The sequence below is a fragment of the Catharus ustulatus genome, chromosome 2 (genome assembly GCF_009819885.2).
Source record: "Catharus ustulatus isolate bCatUst1 chromosome 2, bCatUst1.pri.v2, whole genome shotgun sequence".
NCBI classification, from domain to species: domain Eukaryota; kingdom Metazoa; phylum Chordata; class Aves; order Passeriformes; family Turdidae; genus Catharus; species Catharus ustulatus.
Window position 1 is genome coordinate 103,516,987 of NC_046222.1, and position 22,528 is coordinate 103,539,514.

The following is a 22,528-nucleotide window of genomic DNA, read 5'->3' on the forward strand; positions in this document are numbered from 1 at the left end:
GTATTTCCCTCAAAGCATGAGAAAAATGTGTCTAGATGTTCTTTGTTTACAGTATGATTCAATAAACACCAAGCAAAAAATAACAGTTGTCCCTAACTGCTCCGAGAGGACAACTAGCACTCACCAGTTTGTTTTTTTCTTGTAAAATTCCTGCTTTATGGTTACAGTCTAGCAGATCTTGGCTTGCAGGCACATTCACTGAAAGTCTGAAATATTTATATTTCAAGCAAGTATTGCAGCACATCTCAGAAAATAAATTTAAAATATTAATTTGAACATTTGCAGACAACTACAAATACTGGAATTAATACTAGAACTTGGATGGTGGCAAAGAAATTAATACATCAGGACAGTAGATTCTTTTGGTACCACCTATGCTTTTCCATTTCCAGTGCCTTCTCTACCTTTAACTTACATAAAATGACAGCATGGAAATTCCAGCTTATCACTCTGCATCTACTAACTGTGCAGTCAGAACCATTTAAATCAGGCAACATCTAAATAAAATATAAAAATATGATAAAAATGTTGACTAATCATTAGTAATCAGCAAACCCAGTTACTGCCAAAGATTGAAAATTTTGAACCTATTACACACATACTAATACTGAACAGCTTGTGCAAAAGATAAGCAAGGTCTATATGCTGTACAAATACATTTGCACACAAATATAAAGAGATATTTGTGTGCAGCATATTTGCCTAACTCTCCTGAAAAAATGACAGTCCACTGTTTCCGATGTTGATTTTCCATTGAGAAGAAACAGACCTTCTGAATGCAGCTCATGATTAAGTAACATGAATAAATCACCAGCACATGTACGGACCTGGGTACAGAAAGCAATCATAAATTCTTTCGTTTCTGTGCCTCACAGCACTCTCAGTAAATGCTCATAGCAAGGCATGTATTAAATATTCATGGACGCTCCTGCAGCACCTTGAGCAGAAGCAAGAAGGAAATGAAGCACAAAGCAGAGGGGACACAGCACTGCTCCCTGCACATTGGCTCTGTTTCAAAGCTCACATTCTCACTGCTCTCCTTGGTGCTTGCTTTACCCTCCCAGGTGCTACAGGGCCTCCAAGGAGCTGGCAGCCACTGCCTTGGCCCAAGCCTTCCCTGGGAGGTTGGCACAGATTCAGAAAATGGCAATATAACACCTGTAATCAGAAAAGAGTAAGGTGGAGGGTGCACTCGTTTTGTACTGGAACAAGCTTTCACTGCACTTATTTTTTTATGCTATAGAATCCTCTGAGTGTATTCTGGTTTTATGTGCACAAAAGCCAGGTTGTACAGAAGGGCAAGTGGCAAAACCCACCCCCCAAATGGTGAATACTGTTTAATATATAACAAATTTGCCTTATTTCATATGCTTTATTTAACCCAGTCACTGTGTCCTTTAAACCAACGTAGAATAAAATATTTATTTGAAGATATGGAAAGAGAAAATGAATGTCTATTCTGAATTATAGCGTATAGAACACTCCAACCATTTGTTTTTGACAACCTACCCATTCACCTCCTCAAGTAATATATCATTCTTATCTGGGTTTACTGAACCACAACAGTAAATATTATAGAAATAGTCCAACTTGCAGAGAAACTTAACAACAGGGATGTTTCTAAATATTATTTATTTATGTAAAAAGAAAACCAAAACCAGAAATGTAAGCATTTATTCTAATGAGATGGAAATACCAGGAAATTTTGGAGTTTTTGATCAAGTTAACAAAAAATAAATGTTTGCTAGGTAAGCCAAGAGTTACCCAAAGGTGCATCTCCAAACTAAGGCTATTGCACCTGAGAATAATAGTGCATCTAGGAGAATTTGAAACAGTTAAATATTTGTACTAAGACAGATATTTATATTTGTTAAAAATACACAATTTAAACCATGGGGTACTGCACTTTAGAACAGAAAATACTCCAAATCTAATGCATACACAGACTCACCATGAGTTTCAGTCATGGAAATCTTGCAGGATCAGGCCACTGGCAGCAATCCAGCAACTTAATTAATTTAAGTTAGCATAACAAAAGGATCAACAAATCTTCACTGTGAACTATCAGTTAGAATAGAGAAAGGGTAAGCTCTTATGCCTGACTTTTTATTTCCAGTATTGGTTTGCAATGTAAATTACTCATATGATATTTAAACTTATTTTCAAGTCCTTTTGATGACTACTTAAACAAAACAAAATGCTGTAGTAAAGAGAAGATAAAATGGTATGATTTCATACACAATGAGATTTAGATGAAGCAGAGGTACATGATGTGACACTGAATTTTCTTAGATGGTTCTATCTCTATAACTCAAGAAAAGCAAAATTCTAAATTCTGCACGGAGGAGATAATGTAGCAATATTTCAATGTAGGATAGTTTATTACATAAACAGTATGTACAAATTCTAAACATGAAAATAGTGAGTAAAAGAAATCAGACTCTATTTACATTTATATTTTTTTACAAAATGTTTTTACAAGAAGTGTATATTTTTTCTCTAAATAACAGGACAAACACATAAGACCAATCTTTTTGTATTACATACATAAATAAATATTGACTTTAAATGACTGTTATAGGAACATAATTTCTACAGCCAATCTGGGTAACAGAGAAGCATTTGTTACCTCTACTACAATATAATTAAGTAAAAAGGAAAATTTTTACATATAGAGCTCTGTTAATTACTTTGTAAATTGTACCTTATTAATATATCAGTAGAGGTAATACAGTCGTTACATTTCATGCCCACAACTGAACAATGAGTTTTGGCATGCAAACCCACATATAATCATCAACATCTGCAGGTATCCATTTACATTTTTTTAAATAAAGGGTTTTCTTAATCATTGAAAACTACATGCAACAGCTTATTAGTAGCATATTCCTGGTTAAAATGCACAAGTTTTGCATAACATTGTTTTTAGTAATTGATGTTCACAGGTACTGATCAAAAGGGTAGGAACATACTTGGCACATAGTATAAGAAAATGAATTAATAAATAAGTCAATATCACTATGACATTTACATATACACAAAAATAAAAATTTTTATGCTGTTTTACACAGAATTTAGAGCTGTCTGGTTCCCCCACTTTGTTTTACAAGGTCCTGATTTAAGACATTATTCAAACAAACTCTGACATCTATGCTTGCTTGATTTGAAGCATCAGTAAAGCTCATTCTAAACTGCACAGGTTTACTTCCATCCAACTGACTTCCTTTTTGTCAACCTTCCAGAATCAGGGCCTGCTTATTGGAAGCTCCCCCTGACTCTAGCTGGGAGCATGAAGATGAAAGTATTGTGAAATAATATTCAGTATTAACTCAGTGTTAAGATTTCTATACAGTTCTGCTAATACCAATTAGCAGAATTGCCAAATTCCCATTCACATTGGCAATGACTTTGTGTGGGACCACACCAAGTATCAGTGTCAATGTCAACATTACCACACCATGTCCTCAGCTCTTTCTGAAGACACTAAGTTGAGAATGTTCAGTGTTTAAAAAATCAGACTTCTTATTTATTGTCTGTGTGCTATATTCTTAATGAATATTCAAGTTGGTACAGCACAAGCTCTGTCTTATTTTCTCCTGCTCTATAAACAACTCAAAAATGGTAAAAAAAAAAAAAAAGATATAATGAGAAAAAACCAGCTTCTTCTTATACAAAAATCACCAACGAACAAAAAAATGCACTTCACAAAGCAGTTAGCAAAAATAGCATAATCTTATAATTCTCCTTTAAGAAATAAAAATAAACAAAATACATCCTGAATTCAACTGACAAATCCATCAGAATCGTACACAGTAAATAATACATTAGTGTAAAGGTGCAGAGTATCTTAAAACATACTAATATCTCTAATATCATCCCAATATTAACTCTGAATTACACAACATCATTAGAGAAAATAAATCTTTAACTAGGGAATTAAGTAGTAAATTGCAACTCCATTGCTGAATTAAATGTTTCATGTGGCTTAGTCTAGTAAATTAGGACAGTACCCTGTGTGATTCAGCAAACAAAGCTTTAGAATTAGGCACTAAACACTTCAAATCTTTACTGCTAAATTAAAAAAAGTAATCACAAAATCACGCACAGCTGGGAATTTAACATCCATGCATGAGCTTTGTTGACTTTGTATTTTTCATTTTTGGAGAGTGACTCCAAAGGTGAGTTGATAAGATCATTTGTAGAAGGAAAAAAATAATTTACATCTTAGTGGACTCTACATAATACACTTGATCAATAGATTTCTACTTTATCAACTTTTGGTTTTGATCAATCTAGTTCAGAAGGGAAAAACCTCTCAGTGTTCTTTACAAGAACCTTGTTACATAGAACAGAAGAATGTTTCAGAGAGAATCAGCAAACAGTAACCATTTTGATTCTTCCCAGAAGGATGATTATATGAGCACTCACGGCTCCTAACTTCCTGCTTAACTCCAATGAATTGGCATCACTGTAACAAAGACCAACATCCATGCTTTACAGTGCCACTATGAATGAAATGTAATTTCATTAACATTAATCAAGTCACTGTAGATTTGATCCAGCACAACTAGAACAGACTGTGATTGAAAGGTTTGGACAGAATTCTTTAGAAAAGCCTGATGCAATTACTTTCCCTGATTCTGCTGATCCAGCAAACACCACAAAGATTACTTCTAGACACATCTATGCCCTGTGCAATCCAAAATGTGAAAGCAGTGCTGCACACCAGTCCAACAAAATTTTGTTTTCTTTGTAAAAGCATACACATGAAACATTTCCATCCTGACAAAAATATCTCAGACTTTGGCATTCTGAAAAAACTGAAAATAAACCTTTATACTACAGATTTTTGGAAGAAGAATTCATCTGCTAATTTGTTAATGTATTTTGGAAAATAGAGGAAAGAATTAAAAGCACCATAGCCTTTAATATATTTTAAGTTATTTTTAAAGGCTCAAACCAAATAACAATAGAAAATGTCTGGGAAAATTCTTGGTCACTAAGTGAATATCAAAAAAGACAATATGCAAAATAGAAAAGGAATGGAAAAGAGCCCTTTAAAACTGAAGGTAAAACTAGAGAAAAATTGTAGTGAGCAAGTGATCAGAAATTAATGTGGTCTCGTTCTCCCTTTGTGGTATAAATGCTGTAAACTTCAGTATAGATAAAACTGAGTATTTTGTGAACATTCTGCTGTGATAAACATAGCTCTGATCCTCAGTTTCAGATAGGTATTTCTTCACAAAACAGTTTTTTTCATCAAGGCAAGGGAAATACATGTACCACTAATGTCCAAACTCCTCTTACTGAATATCTCAGAAAAATATGAAGCACAGATGAGTCTGTAGCATCTGCTGGTAGAAAAAGTGGCCACGTTGTCCAGTTGGAGTCAAGTTTTGAGGTACATTAGTCTGATGTGATGATTCCAGGAGCAATGAAAGCTGTGCCAAAGAATTCAGGAGCACTTTGAACATCTTGAACATTAAGACCTGATTATGGGTATTTGTATGGATGTTTATTGGCAGATACTTTCTACCCTCTCAATAATAAATCCAAGCAGTTTCTGTTTACTATTGAGACATGTGTCTCTGTGTGACAAATTATTCTAGACAGTTTATATTGCACAATAAGGCAATATGAATTCCCTTATGGTTAAAAAGGGCACCCTTCTGTCTAAATTTGAAAAATGAATTCAAATAAACTATAAGCCAATGTTTTCCAGATGCCAGAATATTGTCACATAATTCTTTCTGTAAGCAGAACAGCAAAATAGAGCCAATACATCTATCCTTCTGTTCTAAAGATCCACAGGGAAAAGAAATATGTGCATCACAATTCAAAGCCAAAAAGTAGCTACACAGCTACTTGAATAATAAATGTGCCTCAGAATTTCAGTTTCTAAAACTTTAATGTTAAATATTCAGATTTTTAACTAGAAAATTGGTGTTTCTATTCAAGGTAATATTATACCTTGAAATATTATGCACCAAAAAATTTTAAGCAACATTTTAAAAGTTATCCTTCTATGACCTATCAATTAATTGCATTCACTGCCATCAATTCTACACAATTCTACTAATTTCCATTTGTTTCTCTACAATGGTATTTCTACCCTGTATATCCTTTAACTATTGGCCATATTAATAGAAGATCTACATGATAGAAGATTACCACTTTAGACCAGATGGGTAATTCATATGGATCATCATCCTCCTCCATGGTGACACTGCAATTATTAAAAACTGGGTATTTCAGGGTTTCTGCTACTGGTGTTTATTTTACTTATGTCCTTATTTCAGACAAATGGAGATATCCTTTAATAGCACAATACACTAGGGCTCAAATTTATGACAGGCAGGGCTTTAAGTAAAATAGATAGTTTAAATCTACATGGCCTCTTTCAAAAGTATGTATACATCACAGCACCTTGCAAATAGTAACACTGAATTCAATAAGAGAAAAAGCTGTATACACTGCATCATTTCAACCTACTTTAAACACAGATTATGAAAACATTATAATGAACAATATAATGAACATTTTCTCACAGGTGTTCAGTTGGATATGATCTTCAGTGCTGGTACTGAAGTGATATTTGCTGTTTGATTCATCCTGGGCATGGTGCAAACATAATTCTTCATGGCTAAACTACAGAGAAGTAGATACAGATCGTACGGGATGGTAACTTCCATTGGAAAACTGGGTTCACTGCTCCAACAGATGTGCTGTTACCCAGCCCTCATTTGGGAGCTCAGTTTTTTTCCCTCAGTTATTTGAATAATCATCTGAAACAGTCTAATATTTCTCTGGGGATGGCTTGTAGTGATGTGGATGATGCTGCTTCAAATGAGGTCCTAAATAAAAGAACAGGAAATTATGCACATATCAAACCCTGGATATGTAAAGCCAACATTTATCCATACTGAAAAGGCTTTGTGAGACCTTCAGCTTTCAATCCTTCAGCTTATAAGTGCTGAGTCTGTGCTGACAACTACATGTATTTTCTGTCCAGGAAACTTTAGTGGGCCTGTGAAAGGCTGAAATTATTCAAGCAGACAAATTTTGAACTAATTGTATTTTTTATTTGGTTTTTCAAATACTGAGCTGTATTTTTCAGAAACACATGAAGCACTGAAAATGGCCATTTAAAGGTTCGCACTGCTTTAGAAATATGTTTAATCTCTAGCCATGCTGGACTGAGAGAACCCAGAAAAATTTAATCTTGAGAGCTATATAATCCTCCAGGCTGCACCTGGTGCACGGACCAGCTTTGAATCCTAAGTGCTACAGACATAAGCCAAAGAGCTGTGGCTGCAATGAATGGCAAATGATAGACCACAGAAACTGAGTGAGAGAAAGACTGGGTTTGCTTCCACTCTCGTTGATCGACAGCCATTGGGGAAAAAAGCCAGTATTTTCACACATCTTAAGTTTATGGAATGCTACTTCAATCAGTAAAAATTTTAAGGCTTGACAAAGGCTTCCACTCTTTACAGGTGGAAGACTGGAATTTGATAAATTGTCCCCAGCATGTGTGAACAGTGCAGTGCTTACTGTGGGGTGCAAAGGGAGGAAGGTCAGGCGTCCGGAAGGATTTGATGGTGGCTGGCCCTTCCCCAGCCGTGGTCAGCACCTGAACTTCCAGGCGGTACAGCATCGAGGGCCGCAGGTTGGGCACCGTGAGGACGTAATGATCCTACAAACAAACAAACAAACCAATTCTCACACACTCGAAAATAAAACACAGCTGCTCTGCTCAAACACATCAGTGGTTTAAACAGGTCCTCTCCCTGCTAGCAGCCAAAAATTATTTTCACAGAATTCCGTTAAAATGGTTTAAGGTATGCATCACTTTTTTGATTGAGTGTGTTTTGAATTTTTTGCTTTCCATTCCCTTTGAACAGACACATTTTTGATCATAGTACTATGGTTTCATGTGCACAAGGTCCAAGTTGTTACAGACTTTTATGGAAAGTATAATCACTTTAGTGATTCGCTCATCACTAATAAAATGAATTATAGTGTATTTTTCTAACCATTCCTTTTAACAAACATGTTCATTACATAAATTTGTTTTTATTTTGGATTTGCATGTGAGTTCAACTAATTGGTAATTTAAGTAGTGGCTGGCCTGGGGCCACTTCTGCAGCTAGTGAAAAATAATGGTGTCCACACTAATTTCAGATTTGTCCCAGTTACACCACAAGAATTTGTCTTCTGTTCTTAAGGTCATTTATGGTATGATGGACTCACTTTTCATTGCTCCATACATTTTGTGGTTCCTTAGACATGTGCTGAATAATTTCAAAGGAATTTTACAGAAACTTCCAGATGGGAATACATCTGGATAAAGACAGACAGATACTAAGGAATCAGAAGTAATTCATCTAAATCAAAATCAAAACTATAATCAAAGCATCATCTGAATTAAGTTAGAACAAATCTCTCATTTATTCCAAGCTGTGACGCCTCAGTCCGAGGAAGAGTCCAGCTGGAGCAGTGATGCTGGACAGTGTGGGCTACAAGATGTTCCTGCCACCAGCCAGGCTGGTCTGGCCAGGAATCCACAGGACAAGTTATTCTGGTTGGCACTGTACCCACCCATGTGGGGCAGCCAAAGCAAGTTGTGGGAATAACTTTGGTTATTCCTGTGGGATAATTTGCTGCTACTGCCAGAGTAGACAGCAAAGGGAAAAGGAGAGAGAGAAAAAGTGGGGGAAACATGTTGTTTTCCTGGCAAATCAGCACATATTCTGAGATGGGACTGCCTTTAACAAACCGGGTTGAAGCTGTTCCATCCCATATAAAATCCTGCTTGGGTAGGGAAGAGAGAGGAGTGCATACATTGTACACTCACTCTGCTCATTCAGGTGCTCTTCCAGCAGTCAGGCCCTGTGCATTTCAGCCCTGTTTAAATACCACATTTTTAGTCAGAGTGAATAGTCCTTGACATAAAATACCCTAAATTTTGGTGGTTTCTGAGAGACAGCAGATACTGTTTCAACTCAAATCAGAGCCTTCTGCAAGTTAACCAAGTGCTATAAGTAAACAGGTATGTACAGTGATCGATAATTAAAGGCATCTCCAAGTTCTATAATTTAAAAGACTCTATAGTTTTAAGACTCTATAATTTTATAGTTTATGTTTCATGTATCATCAAGAATAGCAGCTATACTTTGTATCACTATCAAGGAGGAAAAATTAAGCACTTCCTGCTCCAACTTACTTGCAGAACCAGTGTTTGACACCTGCATCACCACTAAACATTACAAATGAGCTACAGACACACAAACTTAGGGAGCCAGTGGCAGAAGGAAGTACCAGATGACTTACTGCTGGCAGTATCTGTGACTGCGAGATGATGCTGTTGGGTAAACTGTTCTGCCGGCTCTCTGTGGTCACTTCTGCCCAAGTGACCTGAAACCCTGTCATGGGCTGGTGCAGGTCTGCCTTAGAGATCTTCCAGGAAAAATGACCAGTGATGTTGCCTTCCTGAACAATGAAAGATGCAGACAGATTCTCGGGTTTGGCCAACACTTTGGGTGGAACTGGCACTACAAATTTGGAAAGCAGGAAAAAAAAAAAAAGATAAGCTAAACTCTGAGAGATAATCTTCAATAATATTAATTTAATTTAACAATCAAGGCCAGGCAGAGCTGTGTTTCTGGTGTTACACAGGACCCAGTCAGCTTTCCACCACCACGTTTTCAGTGTTAACCAAAAACCTATGTTTGATATATTCCACTGACATTTTGGGCCAAACTCAAACTTCAGATAAAATGCTCTCAGCTGCAGGTGCAGAAAAGAAACCTATGGCACCTAAAGAACTACGTGCCTCATTTACAGGGAGCCTTTCTCCTGCTGCTCGTATTTCAGAATACCTGAACTCAGACTGGAAGGTTTGGGACCACGAGAAAATACACAGGGTAGCACAGAACTCCATAATTCAGCCAAAAAGTAAAATTCATGCACTAAAACTGTAGTACAAGTTAAAGGGCTTCCCTCTAACCAGAGACAGAGATATTCACATTTAGCAGTGCAAAGCCGTGGCTGACCTGACCCAGGACCAGATGCCAGTTCTGCAACCAATATCTCCATAATACTGCAACTTCCATAACCTCTAGTAACACATTGTGATAGTGCTGTAAAAGATATAAGTGCCTGTATTTCTTATTTGAGAGCAGAATTAACCTGAACAAAATCAAACTGAAAAAGCTGCTTGCATCTGCAGATGGGTCATGCCACCATAATCATGTTTACAATTATCATCCATCATTACAATAAATACAATTGGAAAACTGCTCTTCCTTACAAAAAACCCCCAGCCATGCCATTACAAATATTATTGTATGTCCACTATGATTACACTCAATTGACAAAACAGTAATAATATACTAGCCAAAATCAATACTGCTGTGTATTTTTGCTGATTTTCTCATAAGCATTAGTGGTATTTTTATTTGGTTTGGATATCTCATTTTCTGTTCTAGAGCTGCTTTTAAAGACTCTCTTTTGGTGATTAGAAATGCTTTTGGAACTAATTGGCACTTCTCCAGATCATGCCTTACCGCTTTCAGCAGGACAATTAATGTGCTTGTGTTTTTTTTCTTTAAACGCAGAGCAAGGTGGGGTAACAAAAAAAGTACTCTCAGCCTTAAAACGACCTTTAGATTTTGCAGGCAGAACAGTTACTTTGTATTTGCATGAAAATGACAGGTCCTTCAGAATAATGTAGTTTTCCTACAACAAGAAAAACAAAAAGATCACATGCTGCAAATAGAGCCCGAGGAAAACAAAAAGGAAAGAAATATTAACAAATTGAAAAATAACTTTGGCAAAAGATGAAAAGTTTTCTCCAAAAAAAAAAAATCTTCCTGGATTTTAAACACATGCCAATGTGGTTTTAACTCAGAGTAAAAAGCAAGTATTGTCAATGTTATGATTATTTTCAGTAGTAAAATATATTAGCATGGTATTTGAATATGTCCTTCAATTCTACACAGTTCCTTCAACACATCTGCTGCATCAAAGCAAATGACTTCTAATATTTAGAACAGTCTCTGTGAATGATGGCAGTGGGGGGAGCAATGTGAGGATATAAATGCTAATAGAATTAAATAAATGTAAGAAAGCTGAGTTAAGCTGCTGTAAATGACAGGCTTCATCTATGTTTAACTTTTTCAAAGCACATTTAAAGTTCAGCATGGCATTATGAATGCATATTTTTCCTCTTCAGTACATTAAGTACTTCTATATTCTTATCAGGAAGAAAAACACCACAGCTAAACACAAAGCAAAAGTCTCTATTTAAGGACAATGGGTGGAGAAGTAAACTACACAAAGTGTAAGTGTCCTGCAAAATTCTTACTGTTGTCTGAAATACTTTTGAAAATTACAACCTGAAACTTTTAGTACAAATTAAATATGAAAAAAATGTTTAGTTTGTTGATTTTTATCCTGGAAAAATCTCTAAAAATATGTTACTAGGTAAGGTCAAAAGTCTTTCACTACTTTTTAGCTCTTTAATTCCCTTCAGAATCATTAATTTCCCATATTCTTCTGCATAACTCCCTCTTTTCTCTCATTGCAAATTGGTCTACCCTTCACTTGGAAGCTCATTTTTGATGGGACACATGGACTGGACTGAGAATGGACTCCCAGCCTTCCACCTGCCAAGAGAGGGGTCCAAGAGGTTCGATGTCTACTTAAAATTGTGATAGAACTATTTTTATTTATCATTACAGATTGGATGAACCCCCATAAAATGAATGGAAATAAGGAAAAAAGTAAATAAGTTCATTAATCCCACAATGCATTTGGACAGATGTCCAAACAGTCTTTCCTGACCTCTAGTGGAAATAAACTTCTTAAATGTTAACCTTCTCCTATCTCCAACGTGCATATCTTGAAGTATTGCAAATGATCACAACATTTTGTCAAAATAATTTTTTAAATCCACCTCTAAAATGTGCTTTGCTGACCCTATGAAGCCGTAAATCTTACAAGCTGGCACCATACTGTGTGAGAAATCACATCTTTTGATTTACTCTTTTACATGCCATTAACCCTCCTGAATTGATGGGGTAGGACAGATCAGGGTAAGAAGGAAAGGTGAATTGTGATTTTGTCCATTCTGCATAACACACTAAATCAATTCTGATGCACCAATCACATCACTCTGTTTTTCAAATAATGTGTTATAGAGACAGATTACACTGGATTGCCAACAAACTGAGTATGAAGTACTGCCACTGCAATATATATCTGGGCTGACATGTGCTTACATGAAGCTTTTCTCCCCATCTGATACCTGTCTGGTTTCCAGATTTTCCAGATTTAATATCTAGCATTTGTCACCTACAGTCCTTCTTTTCTTATCTATTATTCTCCCCAGGGAGAATAATCACCTGAAACTCACCTGAATGTCTAAAAGAAAACCTGGTTTATTAATTACTACTATTACTGTTCAGTATTTGCACTGCACTAAAGTTCTACATTATTAATTGCAGATAAAGCTCCATGTTCTATATGCTGTAGAGATAAGTACCTAGTTAAGAAGTTTGTCTGGTCTCATTTTCTGAATAACAACAAAAACAAATAAAAGATTTTAGCCTAGTGTGGATTAGGAAATCCAGGCAACCCAAACCAGTCCAGATACATAATTTTTATCTTTTGCCAAAGAACATAAAAAAGAAAGCATCTTTACTGATCTATGGAACAGGGTATAACACATACTGTTATGTTACAGAACCATCCTTTCTCTTGCTACCTAGGAACTACTCAGAGTCAAGCAGAGGGCTGAATGGAGACTTACATAAGTCAGCTCTGTGACTTTCCTAAGTCCTTTGGTGTCATTGTGTGCACAGGACTCCAGTAACCAGTGGACTTGGAATTGATTCATGCTGATATCTAAATGATATAAAAAGAGAGGAAAAGACATATATCATAGGTATGTTTTCACCAAAAGATATGTAAGTATGTTTTCACCATTGCAACTCTTCTGGTTTCTCTGGAAAAAAAACAGGACTTTCAAGTATTGTGGAGTTGGTAATTCCTCACTAAACAATCCTGAATATAATAGAGAAAATATTATACACCAATGTAATTTAAACCTTGTATCAGCTAAAGGAGATAAAATAGTGAAATTTCATTTTCAGATACGTTACAATATGCTGCTTACATGGAAAAAAAAGGATTTAAATTGAGAATTAAAAGAAATAATTTCAATGCTGCTACTTCTAATCATCCTGCAAATAATGGGACTGACTTGGTGTCAACTGCCTGACTGTTTATATTGTTACAGCATTGCAATACTGCTGCCTGGCACTGCTTGAGAAATCTGTGCCTGAAGATATGTGAAAATGTCTGTAAATCCCCAAGCTTTCTTCTTTCAGGATATGCCATAAAACCTGTTCAGTATCTGTCCAAATAAAACTCTAGTCTTGACTCTTATGAGTAATACTGAAGGCTTAAGTTTACTCCCATTTAAATCAATGACAAAACTTGCTGCAATATCAACAGTATAAGCTTTCAACTTATTTCCAGCTTTTCTAGCTTTTTATCCAATAATGCTTGAATAAGGAAGCAAAACAAAGAGCAAAAAAGAACTGACAAAAGAAGGAAAACTCATTAAGTAGTGCAAGTAGTTCCTGACAGTTTTCTGGATTTCATTCCCTATACAGGGGATATAAAATTATGTCTGTTATTATTAATTAGCTTGGTATGACAGAGCCACTAATGTGCCTGCCTGTGGGTTTCGGAAGGGAAAACAAATATCTCTGACGCCTTAAGGGCTGATCGGGTATTAGACTGCTATGAGCAGTTTGGATGCAGAAGAAAAGGATTGTAAACTAAAGAGAAAATGACTAGTGTAGGAATCTAGCTGAAATGGCCTCTTGAAATAGATTTTTGCAGCAGCTATTCTTCATAACAACATGTATGCTAATTATTTTTGCAATTTCTTTGGAAACAATATTTCTTTCAAAAAGAAATCTATTAAAAAATACATTTCCTGCTTTATGATTGTTCCCTCTCATTTAAAGTACATAAAGAAATGGATGTGCTTTTGCTTGTTTCTTCAAGTTTCCATTTGATGTGCCTATTGGATGAAGACTTCCAGTTCACTCCATTATCGAGTATCACCTGCTAGATGATCCTTAAGCCATTCAATCCTTCTCTGATTATTTTAAACTATCTCCCTGGGTGGACTGCTCTTTGCAAAGCTACAAAATATGTATTTTCACTTGTAATACTCTTCACTTGAAATCTATAAATAAATCACTATCATTTGGCTAAACATTTTTCTAAACTTTGTAATTGTCCAGCAGTCAGGGGTTGGATAAAACACATCCCTATGGTGGGTCACAAAATACCACTACATGGGCAACTGGGATAAGGCAAATCCCAACCACCAAGACCTTAAAACAGCTTAGCATTTAGATATATTGGTGTAGAGGTTTACTAGGCCTCTGTTCAGAAATGTAATTCAAGATAGAATCACAGAACCATCAAACGGTTTGGGTTGGAAGAGATTTTAAGGATCATTCAGTTCCAACTCTGCTGCCATGGGCAGGGACATCTCCCACTAGACCAGGTTTTGTTCAATGCCACATACAACTCAGCCTTGTACACTGCCAGGGATGGGAAAAAATATTTATTTCCAGCTACTAGCACACTGGAATCCTCTTTGTATTTTCAGGCAGGTCCACCTCCATTCATTATGTGAGTTTCTACTCCCAGACAGTCCTTTTCTTCCTTCCTTCCTACTTCTTTTCTGCATTAGCAAACCCTTAGTAACCCTTCTGTAAACCTGTGGTTTCTGATAACTGATAACCGGAAGAAAATAGAAATACATTAAAGAGCATAGAAAATTAGAAATACATTTTTTAAAAAATCTATCTGCTTGTATTGTAAATATAGGGTGAAGGTTTTCATAAACATAACTTCTTAATTTTATTTGAGCTAATGAATCTTAAATTTGATAGTATTCTGGTATTCTGATAACAACCTATACTGAAAATAAAGGATATTTTTTCAGTGAATATGTAACTAAAGGTTATCTGAAAAAGATTTTTGTATCACATCTACAAGCACATCAACTGTTATAAACTGGAAGGCATCATGACAGCGAGCAAAACTAAAACTTCTTCAATTCTCACCTCCATATTTATGATTGCTGTTATCAAAAAAAAGGAAGATACACAGGTTAAATAGGAGAAATGTAATAACAATTCACAACAACTGCCCCCCCCAATTTTCTCCTTTTAAAAAATCTGTCCTGTCAGTGTCCAAAGTCTGACAATACAACAGAATAAAATGTGAAATACAATAAGGAAATAGCTCCTACTTGAGAGAGAAACTTTTTTTAAAATAGGGAAAGGTGGGACATTTTTGTTTAAATAAAGCTAGAAGGCTGAAAAACTCAAAATGTATATGCAAGTATGAAGTATGCCTTTAATATTTTTAATAGCAAAAGGAGACAAAGTGCATGAAATTATCTAAAAAGCCCAATAAGAAACTGAGTATAAAGGATGAAAATATGCCTTTGTCTCATAAAGTTGCTCATAAAGATCAGGCCTCAAGAGTTTTATGAAACATTATACAGCAGATTTTGTATTTACCATGCATGCAAAGAAAAGCTTCTCCCAGCCCTCCTCCCAGCAATGCACACTGTCCTAGTGAGATCACAGCTATAAATTTTCCTTAGATTTTTGGGTTTAGCTGTGCAATGCCAACTGAGAGATAGGTACAGGATGAGCTGCTGAGCTGCATCCAGCTGAATGTCAGCCACTGCCACCAGAGCCAAGCATTCTGGATCAAGCTCAACTAAGGTTAATACACTGAGTCCACAGCCACGTCTTTTTCCAAAAAGTCATTTGAGTAGTTAATATGAACAGAATACTCATTACCTAATGGGACTGATTTTGGACAGTTTTATCAGAAAACTCAGCTATTCCTTCTGAAATAAGTACAAAACACTGTGAAGAAATTGCCAGACTGCTTCAGTCTGGTTCCCTGCTATTTCAGATGTCACAATATTAATCTCTTGAATATCTGGAGTTTTCTTGATTTTAAATTTCCAAATATAAGTCTTTATAAAGCTTTTAAACGTCATTATTCTCATGGTTAGAATGTCTATAATTTGATTCTAGAAATAGTGATGCTTGCACAAACAGCAAGTATTTCCCAGAATTCAAAATATTTGCATAGAAACACTGAACTTGAAGGACATAATGAGTATTAGCACTCATTTGAGCAGGACTAAGCTTGTGAAATTAGTCAACAAAATAGCCACTTAAGTAAGAACAGCAGGCAGCTTATTCAAATAATTACTTTTATTTCAAATTTACATAAAGAGAGAGGAAAAAAAAGAAAAGGCAATGCAGGACAATTGCTTCAAGAACATCTTAATGATACCGACATGGAAATTACCTCCAAATGCCCAAGCTAAAGGGTTTTAGGTCTGTAAGACAAATGCAGATGATTAATCCTTTCAAATAAACTAATAGTTGATGTTAATTACTTTGACTGTGATTTTAAAAGTAGATTTTCTGAAGTATAAATTGAGTTTCTAGACCTAAGAAAAAATACCTACACAGATACCACATGATCATGTTGTTAAATCCCATGCATGCTTAGCTTTTTTGCTCAACAGGGTATGCAGCTAACTTTTCTGGACAGAAATCTTACATCTCTAATTAGAAATGTATGGATCAGGGAATGCTTTAAAGCATGGGGTTTTTTTTAATTTACCCCAAACTGCCTTTATTTTCACAAGAGTATCTCCACAAAGCCCTCTATCAATAGTGTTTAGAAAGATGTTCTTCACCAGATATTTGTGCTTTCTCCCCGCTCCCCAAATTAAACACTTTAGTTCTTTTTTAATAAATACAAATAAATATATTTCTGATTTTTCTGGATGGAAAATGTGCATTTATTCTATATCTTCAAGCTGTAAAAACAGCTCAAAATTCTACTAATGCCAATGCCAACTACAGTAATTTCACAATTATAAGCCACACTGAGTATAAGCCGCATCTCCAGGTGTCGGCAACTTTTCATTCTTTGTCCATATATAAGCCCCACCTGATTATAAGCTGCACATTACAATACAGAGTGTGATAAAAGGTATCTATTCTATCACCATCTGTTGAGGGTGGGGGCAGTGATCCTTATCTCAACGACAGATATTCTGCTAATGGGCCATCCATTGAAACCAGGTGGGGCATTGTTCTTTATCTTTTCACACCCCATCCTTCCTCCACGAGTCATTTTCTGCTAATGGCCCATTGAGTTCCTGACTGATAAAATTACTTCATCCCATTGGAAGTTGCTCCAGCCAGAGGGAAGAGCCCAACATTTCTTACTAAGATAAAAACAGAGGTTTTGGGACACTAAGGGAGCCCCTTTCTCCACTGGACTCCAGAGGAAAACCGGATTTCTCCACATCACCACTGGACCTCCGGAGGGAAACTGCACCTTCTACAGGAGCACTGCTCCAGCTGAATCACATCTGTCACTGCAGGAGGATGCAGCCACCACTTAATGGGACTGCTACCAACACCCTGCCTGACAGGGTGTCAGGTTGTACTCTGAATTTGTCAGGGTTTGGAGTTTGTTTCTTTCTAGTACTGTATTTCTATTTTAATTTCCCTAGAAAAGAACTGTTATTCCTAATTCCCATATTTTTGCCTGAAAGCCTCTTGATTTCAAAATTATAATAATTTGGAGGGAGGGGTTTACATTCTCCATTTCAAAGAGAAGCTCCTGCCTTTCTCAGCAGACACCTGTCCTCCAAACTAAAACAGCAACTTTTCGTTCTTTGTCCATATATAAGCCGCACCTGATTATAAGTCACACTTTGGGTTCAGACCAAAATTTTAGTCAAAATGGTGCGGCTTTTAATAGTGAAATTACTGTACATGTATTTGCCACTTGGAAAACTTCAGGCTCATATGCACAATTTAAGCATCTTAAATTGACAGACCTCAACATAGTCTAAGCCATGGCTGCACAATGGTTAATAGGAACACCCCGGGCTAAATCACTTTCCCACAGAATTTAAAGCTCTGAGTATCTTTCAAAAAAATAAAATGTCAGGTAATTCAGCAAATTCTCCTGGATGGAAGTTCTGATTTAAATTGTTCAATAGTTTATTTAAAATAAACTACATTTTAAGGGTTTTTTTTCCTTTTCTTTTTCTCATATTTTTCAACCTCATCCATGTTTCTTTTTTATACAAATACATTACTGCCAGCCATATGAATAATTTCATTGAATGGGGTTTCTTTTTTTTTTTTACCATGCTACTGCAGACAGCTACTTTCTCTGCCTGAAATACTTTTTCTCCTTTATATTGCAGTTACTGTTCCAGGAGGGTGTCAAATCGACTATCACAAGGAACTGAAACTTTGTAGCTGAAAAATTGCCATAGCATGGCCATAACAGCAATGAAATTTGCTCATGCAGCCCAACACAATCAATTCAGAGCTTTTTACCTAGGAAACCAGAGGTATTTATTTCTTTGTATCCCCTGATCCACAGCAAGAAAATTGCAGCAGACTGTTTCAGGAACTGGGAGAGTTCTGCCACTGGTTTGCTTGAGGTCTTTAAGTAAAGCACTTCATGGTTCCTTATCTCTGTTCCACCCCTGTCAAGTGGTGAAAATTATAACGGTGTGTGCTGTAAAAGTGATTTCAGCTCTTGCATTTTATTCTGATGTGGGTCTCTAGTATTTGGTACAAAAATGCCAATTAATACCAGCTGTGACAACACTATTATGCAGGCAACCAAATTACAAAAACTTATTAGAAGGAAAATCAAATGGAATTTGCTGGAAAACAAGGTTTCACAGCAGACATGTTCAACAACAGCAGCTCAAATTAAAGTTTAATTACAATAAAAATGTCTGGCATCAATGGTAACATCAAGTTGATTTCTGCATCATAACAGGATTGAAAGTAATTAACATGCAGTGTCTGATAGATTTTTCCATTAGAACAAAATACAGTATAAAAGTAAATATTACAAAATAAGACATATGAAAACCTTTACCTGCTAGCATAAAGTTAGTAATTTAATACAAATAACTAGCAGCTGCAAAATGGGTATTTCAGTAAAAAAAGAAACAATGTTCTGTAATTTTTGTCAAGATACCTCGGCAAACAGACTCACTCCAATATATACACATATAATTAATATACTAACTGTATGTCAAAAGGAGTTGTTATCAAAGCTTGGAAGATAATGAGGCCTACGTAAGCCTGCTGTCTTCATTGTAAGCTAAACTTTCTTCAAACAGAATGCCATAAGGAGGATGAAATAGATCTGCAACTATTTTAGAAATAAAATTATTGAAATAATTTGCTCTATGTGCAGTTGAACATTTAAATTTATTACATTTTGTTAGATCTGATATTTCATATACCAAACCACAATGATTTTTTGTGATTGGCCACATATTTTTTGTTTTGCTTTGCATAGTGGTGGGATTGTTCTTTCAAGCTTCTGAGCACATGGGCCATTATTCAACAAAGCACTTAGGCATATGAACAGCTGTGTTAACTTCAAGAGCTAAGGCTAGATAAAGGATCAGGCCAGAAAGCTTAGAACCTAGCAAGATCAAGACACTAAGGATCATCAAAACTATGGTTTAAAGATGGTCTTGAACATATCTTTGATGGTCTTAAACTAACAGGAAGAAGAAAATATGAAAAAAAATTAAGTAATTTCCTTTCTGGATCATGTGTCTTGCACCATTACTGCTCTGAAAATAGGCTAGAGCAAGGAGAAAAATATTTCATATTTAATATCACAACACAGGACAGAATCTGCTCAGGGCATATGAAGTACATGTCTCAGTATCTACAAGCCTGTAAAGTCATGGTATGATTTTTCAGAGCTCTGTACAAATCCTGTGCCAGCATACCATCCAGGAAACAAATAGTTACCTCATTGTATTGAATGGCGAAGCTGCAGCAATGGTAAATGGTGAAATTAATGATGTAAAGTAAAAGATATTATCAACTCTGAGGTGCTCAAAGATTTGTACAAGTCCAAGGCTTCCTGAAGAAATGCTCCTGCTCTTTCTCCTCCCAGCACGAAACCCTCTTTACAGCTGGGCATCTGCTACAACCCAGCACTGATTCCAGCCCACCACTCCAGCAGAAGGATGAGCAACAGTGCCTGCTCTGCAGCAACCCTGCCTGCCTTTCCACACCACAAACTAGAAAGCAAATATTTGAGACAGAATGTGAAGGCTCACGTTCGTATGTTTTTTGGACAAACATTGTTTTCCATGTCTACATAGACATTGAATATATGGAGTTTTCCATCAATGCTTTTTCTGATGAAATTCAGTTGCTGGAGAGGTCCTGAAAAACATGCAGGGAAGGCCGAAATGTGGGCAAAGTCCAACTGAACAATTGAAGGAGTGTTATTTACTACTAGTTCCTTCAGTTTTGAAGACATGATTAGCATGAAGTGATTCACATGGTATTTATTACATTTAAATAACAGCATGAGGGAAGATCAGTTTGGGAAGGGACACTTCAGTGTACTGCAAAGAAGTAAAATATTATCTCAGTCACTACTAGATCATAACATTTAGTTATTTCTTCATATACTGGTTCATGAGCCATTGTACTACTCTGATTCATGGTATCCAACATTTGCAATCTGAAACTAATGATAGGACAAGAAGTAATAATATAATAACAAGTGCTATTGTACTCATGGTAGTTAAGCAAATGCAAAATGAGGTTAACATAATTTACCTTCAACTAAAGTCAAAATGCTGCATTGATGAGCAATGCATTGCAAGTCTCTCTGCAATCCCCTTTTCCTTGTAAAATCTACTTGTTTTGCCACATGCATTTAATAGGTAAGCTCTCTTGAAAATTATTAAATTATAACAGCTCTGTCTCTTTTGCTTCCTCTGCATTGATTCACCTGATGGTGTAAAAAAAAATCCAAAGTTTTATTTGGTTATGAAATTCACAGTACTCCTGACATCCTTGAGAAGAAAAAGCTTTTAATAAATACCTATTCAAGGAAAATGTTTAAAAATAACACCCAACCTTCAGTTGACATTTAAACTTCACTCAACAAACAATTCCTAGCAAGACAAACTATACAGTTTCCTGCTCTTACAAGAAATATAAGCAGTTTTTATTAAATCACAAAGATTTTATTTCTCACATTATGCCATTTAAAACAAACTTTCTTTCTATAGAACAGATTCTTTGTATAATAGAACAGTAAGCCTTTCCAAAGATGATATTAACAATTACTGTGTAAGTTGAAAACAGGCCTGAGACACAGTATTTTTGTCCATATCTAGACCTAGGAAGCCTCAAGGTTTGAAGATGTTTATATTGAAGGATTTAAGCCTGGGATCATCTCTAAGCCGGATTACCTCTACCCTTACTTATTTTCCCACACACAACATCCTATACAAAGTGAGTTCAACAGTATCTCATTCTGGTTTTCCATTACAAGGAAATTTGCCTCTTGTAAGCTCCAAGTCTCACAATAGCTGCTTTTAGCCTGAATAGAGGCTTTCTACATTACTCCCTCTCAGCCAGATTTTCAAAGCTAGCTAAGCATCCCAGACCTGAATTTAATGGAAAAGAAAAAAAACCCAAACAAACAAGTCCAAGGTTCACTAAGGTTATACATACACTGAAAATGTCACCAGGTACTCTACCATTAACTTTAGCCTTCTGTGTAACTTTGAAAAATATGGACAGTAATCTAGACGAGCAGACCATAATGAGGGTAAGTTCACTATATTAAGGATAAGTAATTTTGGAACCTCTGCCAATTCCAGAGTCAAAGTACAGACTCATCTTGCCCCTAATTCCACAGTGGGAAGAGATGCAGGGAGGCACCAGCTGCTCCCTTCTCTCTCAGACCTCATGCAAAAGCTGTATATGGGTGAGTTCGCATGGATCCACAGTGACCCATGGCGTTCCAAAACGGGACTTTCCTGGTATGCATTACGGAACACCATACCAGGATGTTGCTTTGCTGAACTGGTTTTCAAAAAGTTTACAGCTTTAATATGCAGTTTCTAAATCTGCAGTTTAAGATTGACATGTCTACAAGAAATAGAACAGAGTAAAACCAGGTTAAATATCTATAAAATCATGTGTTTACAGACAAGGTTAACAGAGCAAGAATTAGGATTCATATAAATGTAGAAGAATTGGCTTCAAAACAAAACAAACAAACAAACAAACAAACAAAAAGTGGTTCTACATAGAATAAGTACCAAAAAACTCTGGAACTCCATAGCTAAGGATGTTTCAGATGCCCTGCAATTTGTTTACCCTTACAGAACACTGGATATGATTGTGAGGATAGAAGCATCAGAAGTGAGTAAATACAGTGAAATCACATTGGGCTAAAGAATTTTGACTAACTAGAAGTTGTCTGAAGCACAGACAATAATATGCAGAAATACCATTACACTTTCCCTACTCTTATGTTCCTTTGGATTTGCTTTTGGCCACTGCCAAGAACAGAA

The 22,528-nt window shown here is 36.0% G+C and overlaps 1 protein-coding gene across 1 annotated transcript in view; it reads right to left on the reverse strand.

The window, feature by feature from the left end:
* Positions 1 to 2,090: 2,090 nt before the first annotated feature.
* ANOS1 (anosmin 1) overlaps positions 2,091 to 22,528 on the reverse strand; it is a 134,035-nt gene continuing 113,597 nt past the window's right edge. Inside the window, exons 10-14 of the mRNA XM_033052325.1 lie at positions 12,815 to 12,909; positions 10,569 to 10,740; positions 9,334 to 9,554; positions 7,555 to 7,696; positions 2,091 to 6,854 (exon numbers count right to left, since the gene is read on the reverse strand). Coding sequence (XP_032908216.1) covers positions 6,796 to 6,854; positions 7,555 to 7,696; positions 9,334 to 9,554; positions 10,569 to 10,740; positions 12,815 to 12,909 — 689 coding nt within the window. The 3' untranslated portion in view covers positions 2,091 to 6,795. The remainder of the gene's footprint in view (positions 6,855 to 7,554; positions 7,697 to 9,333; positions 9,555 to 10,568; positions 10,741 to 12,814; positions 12,910 to 22,528) is intronic.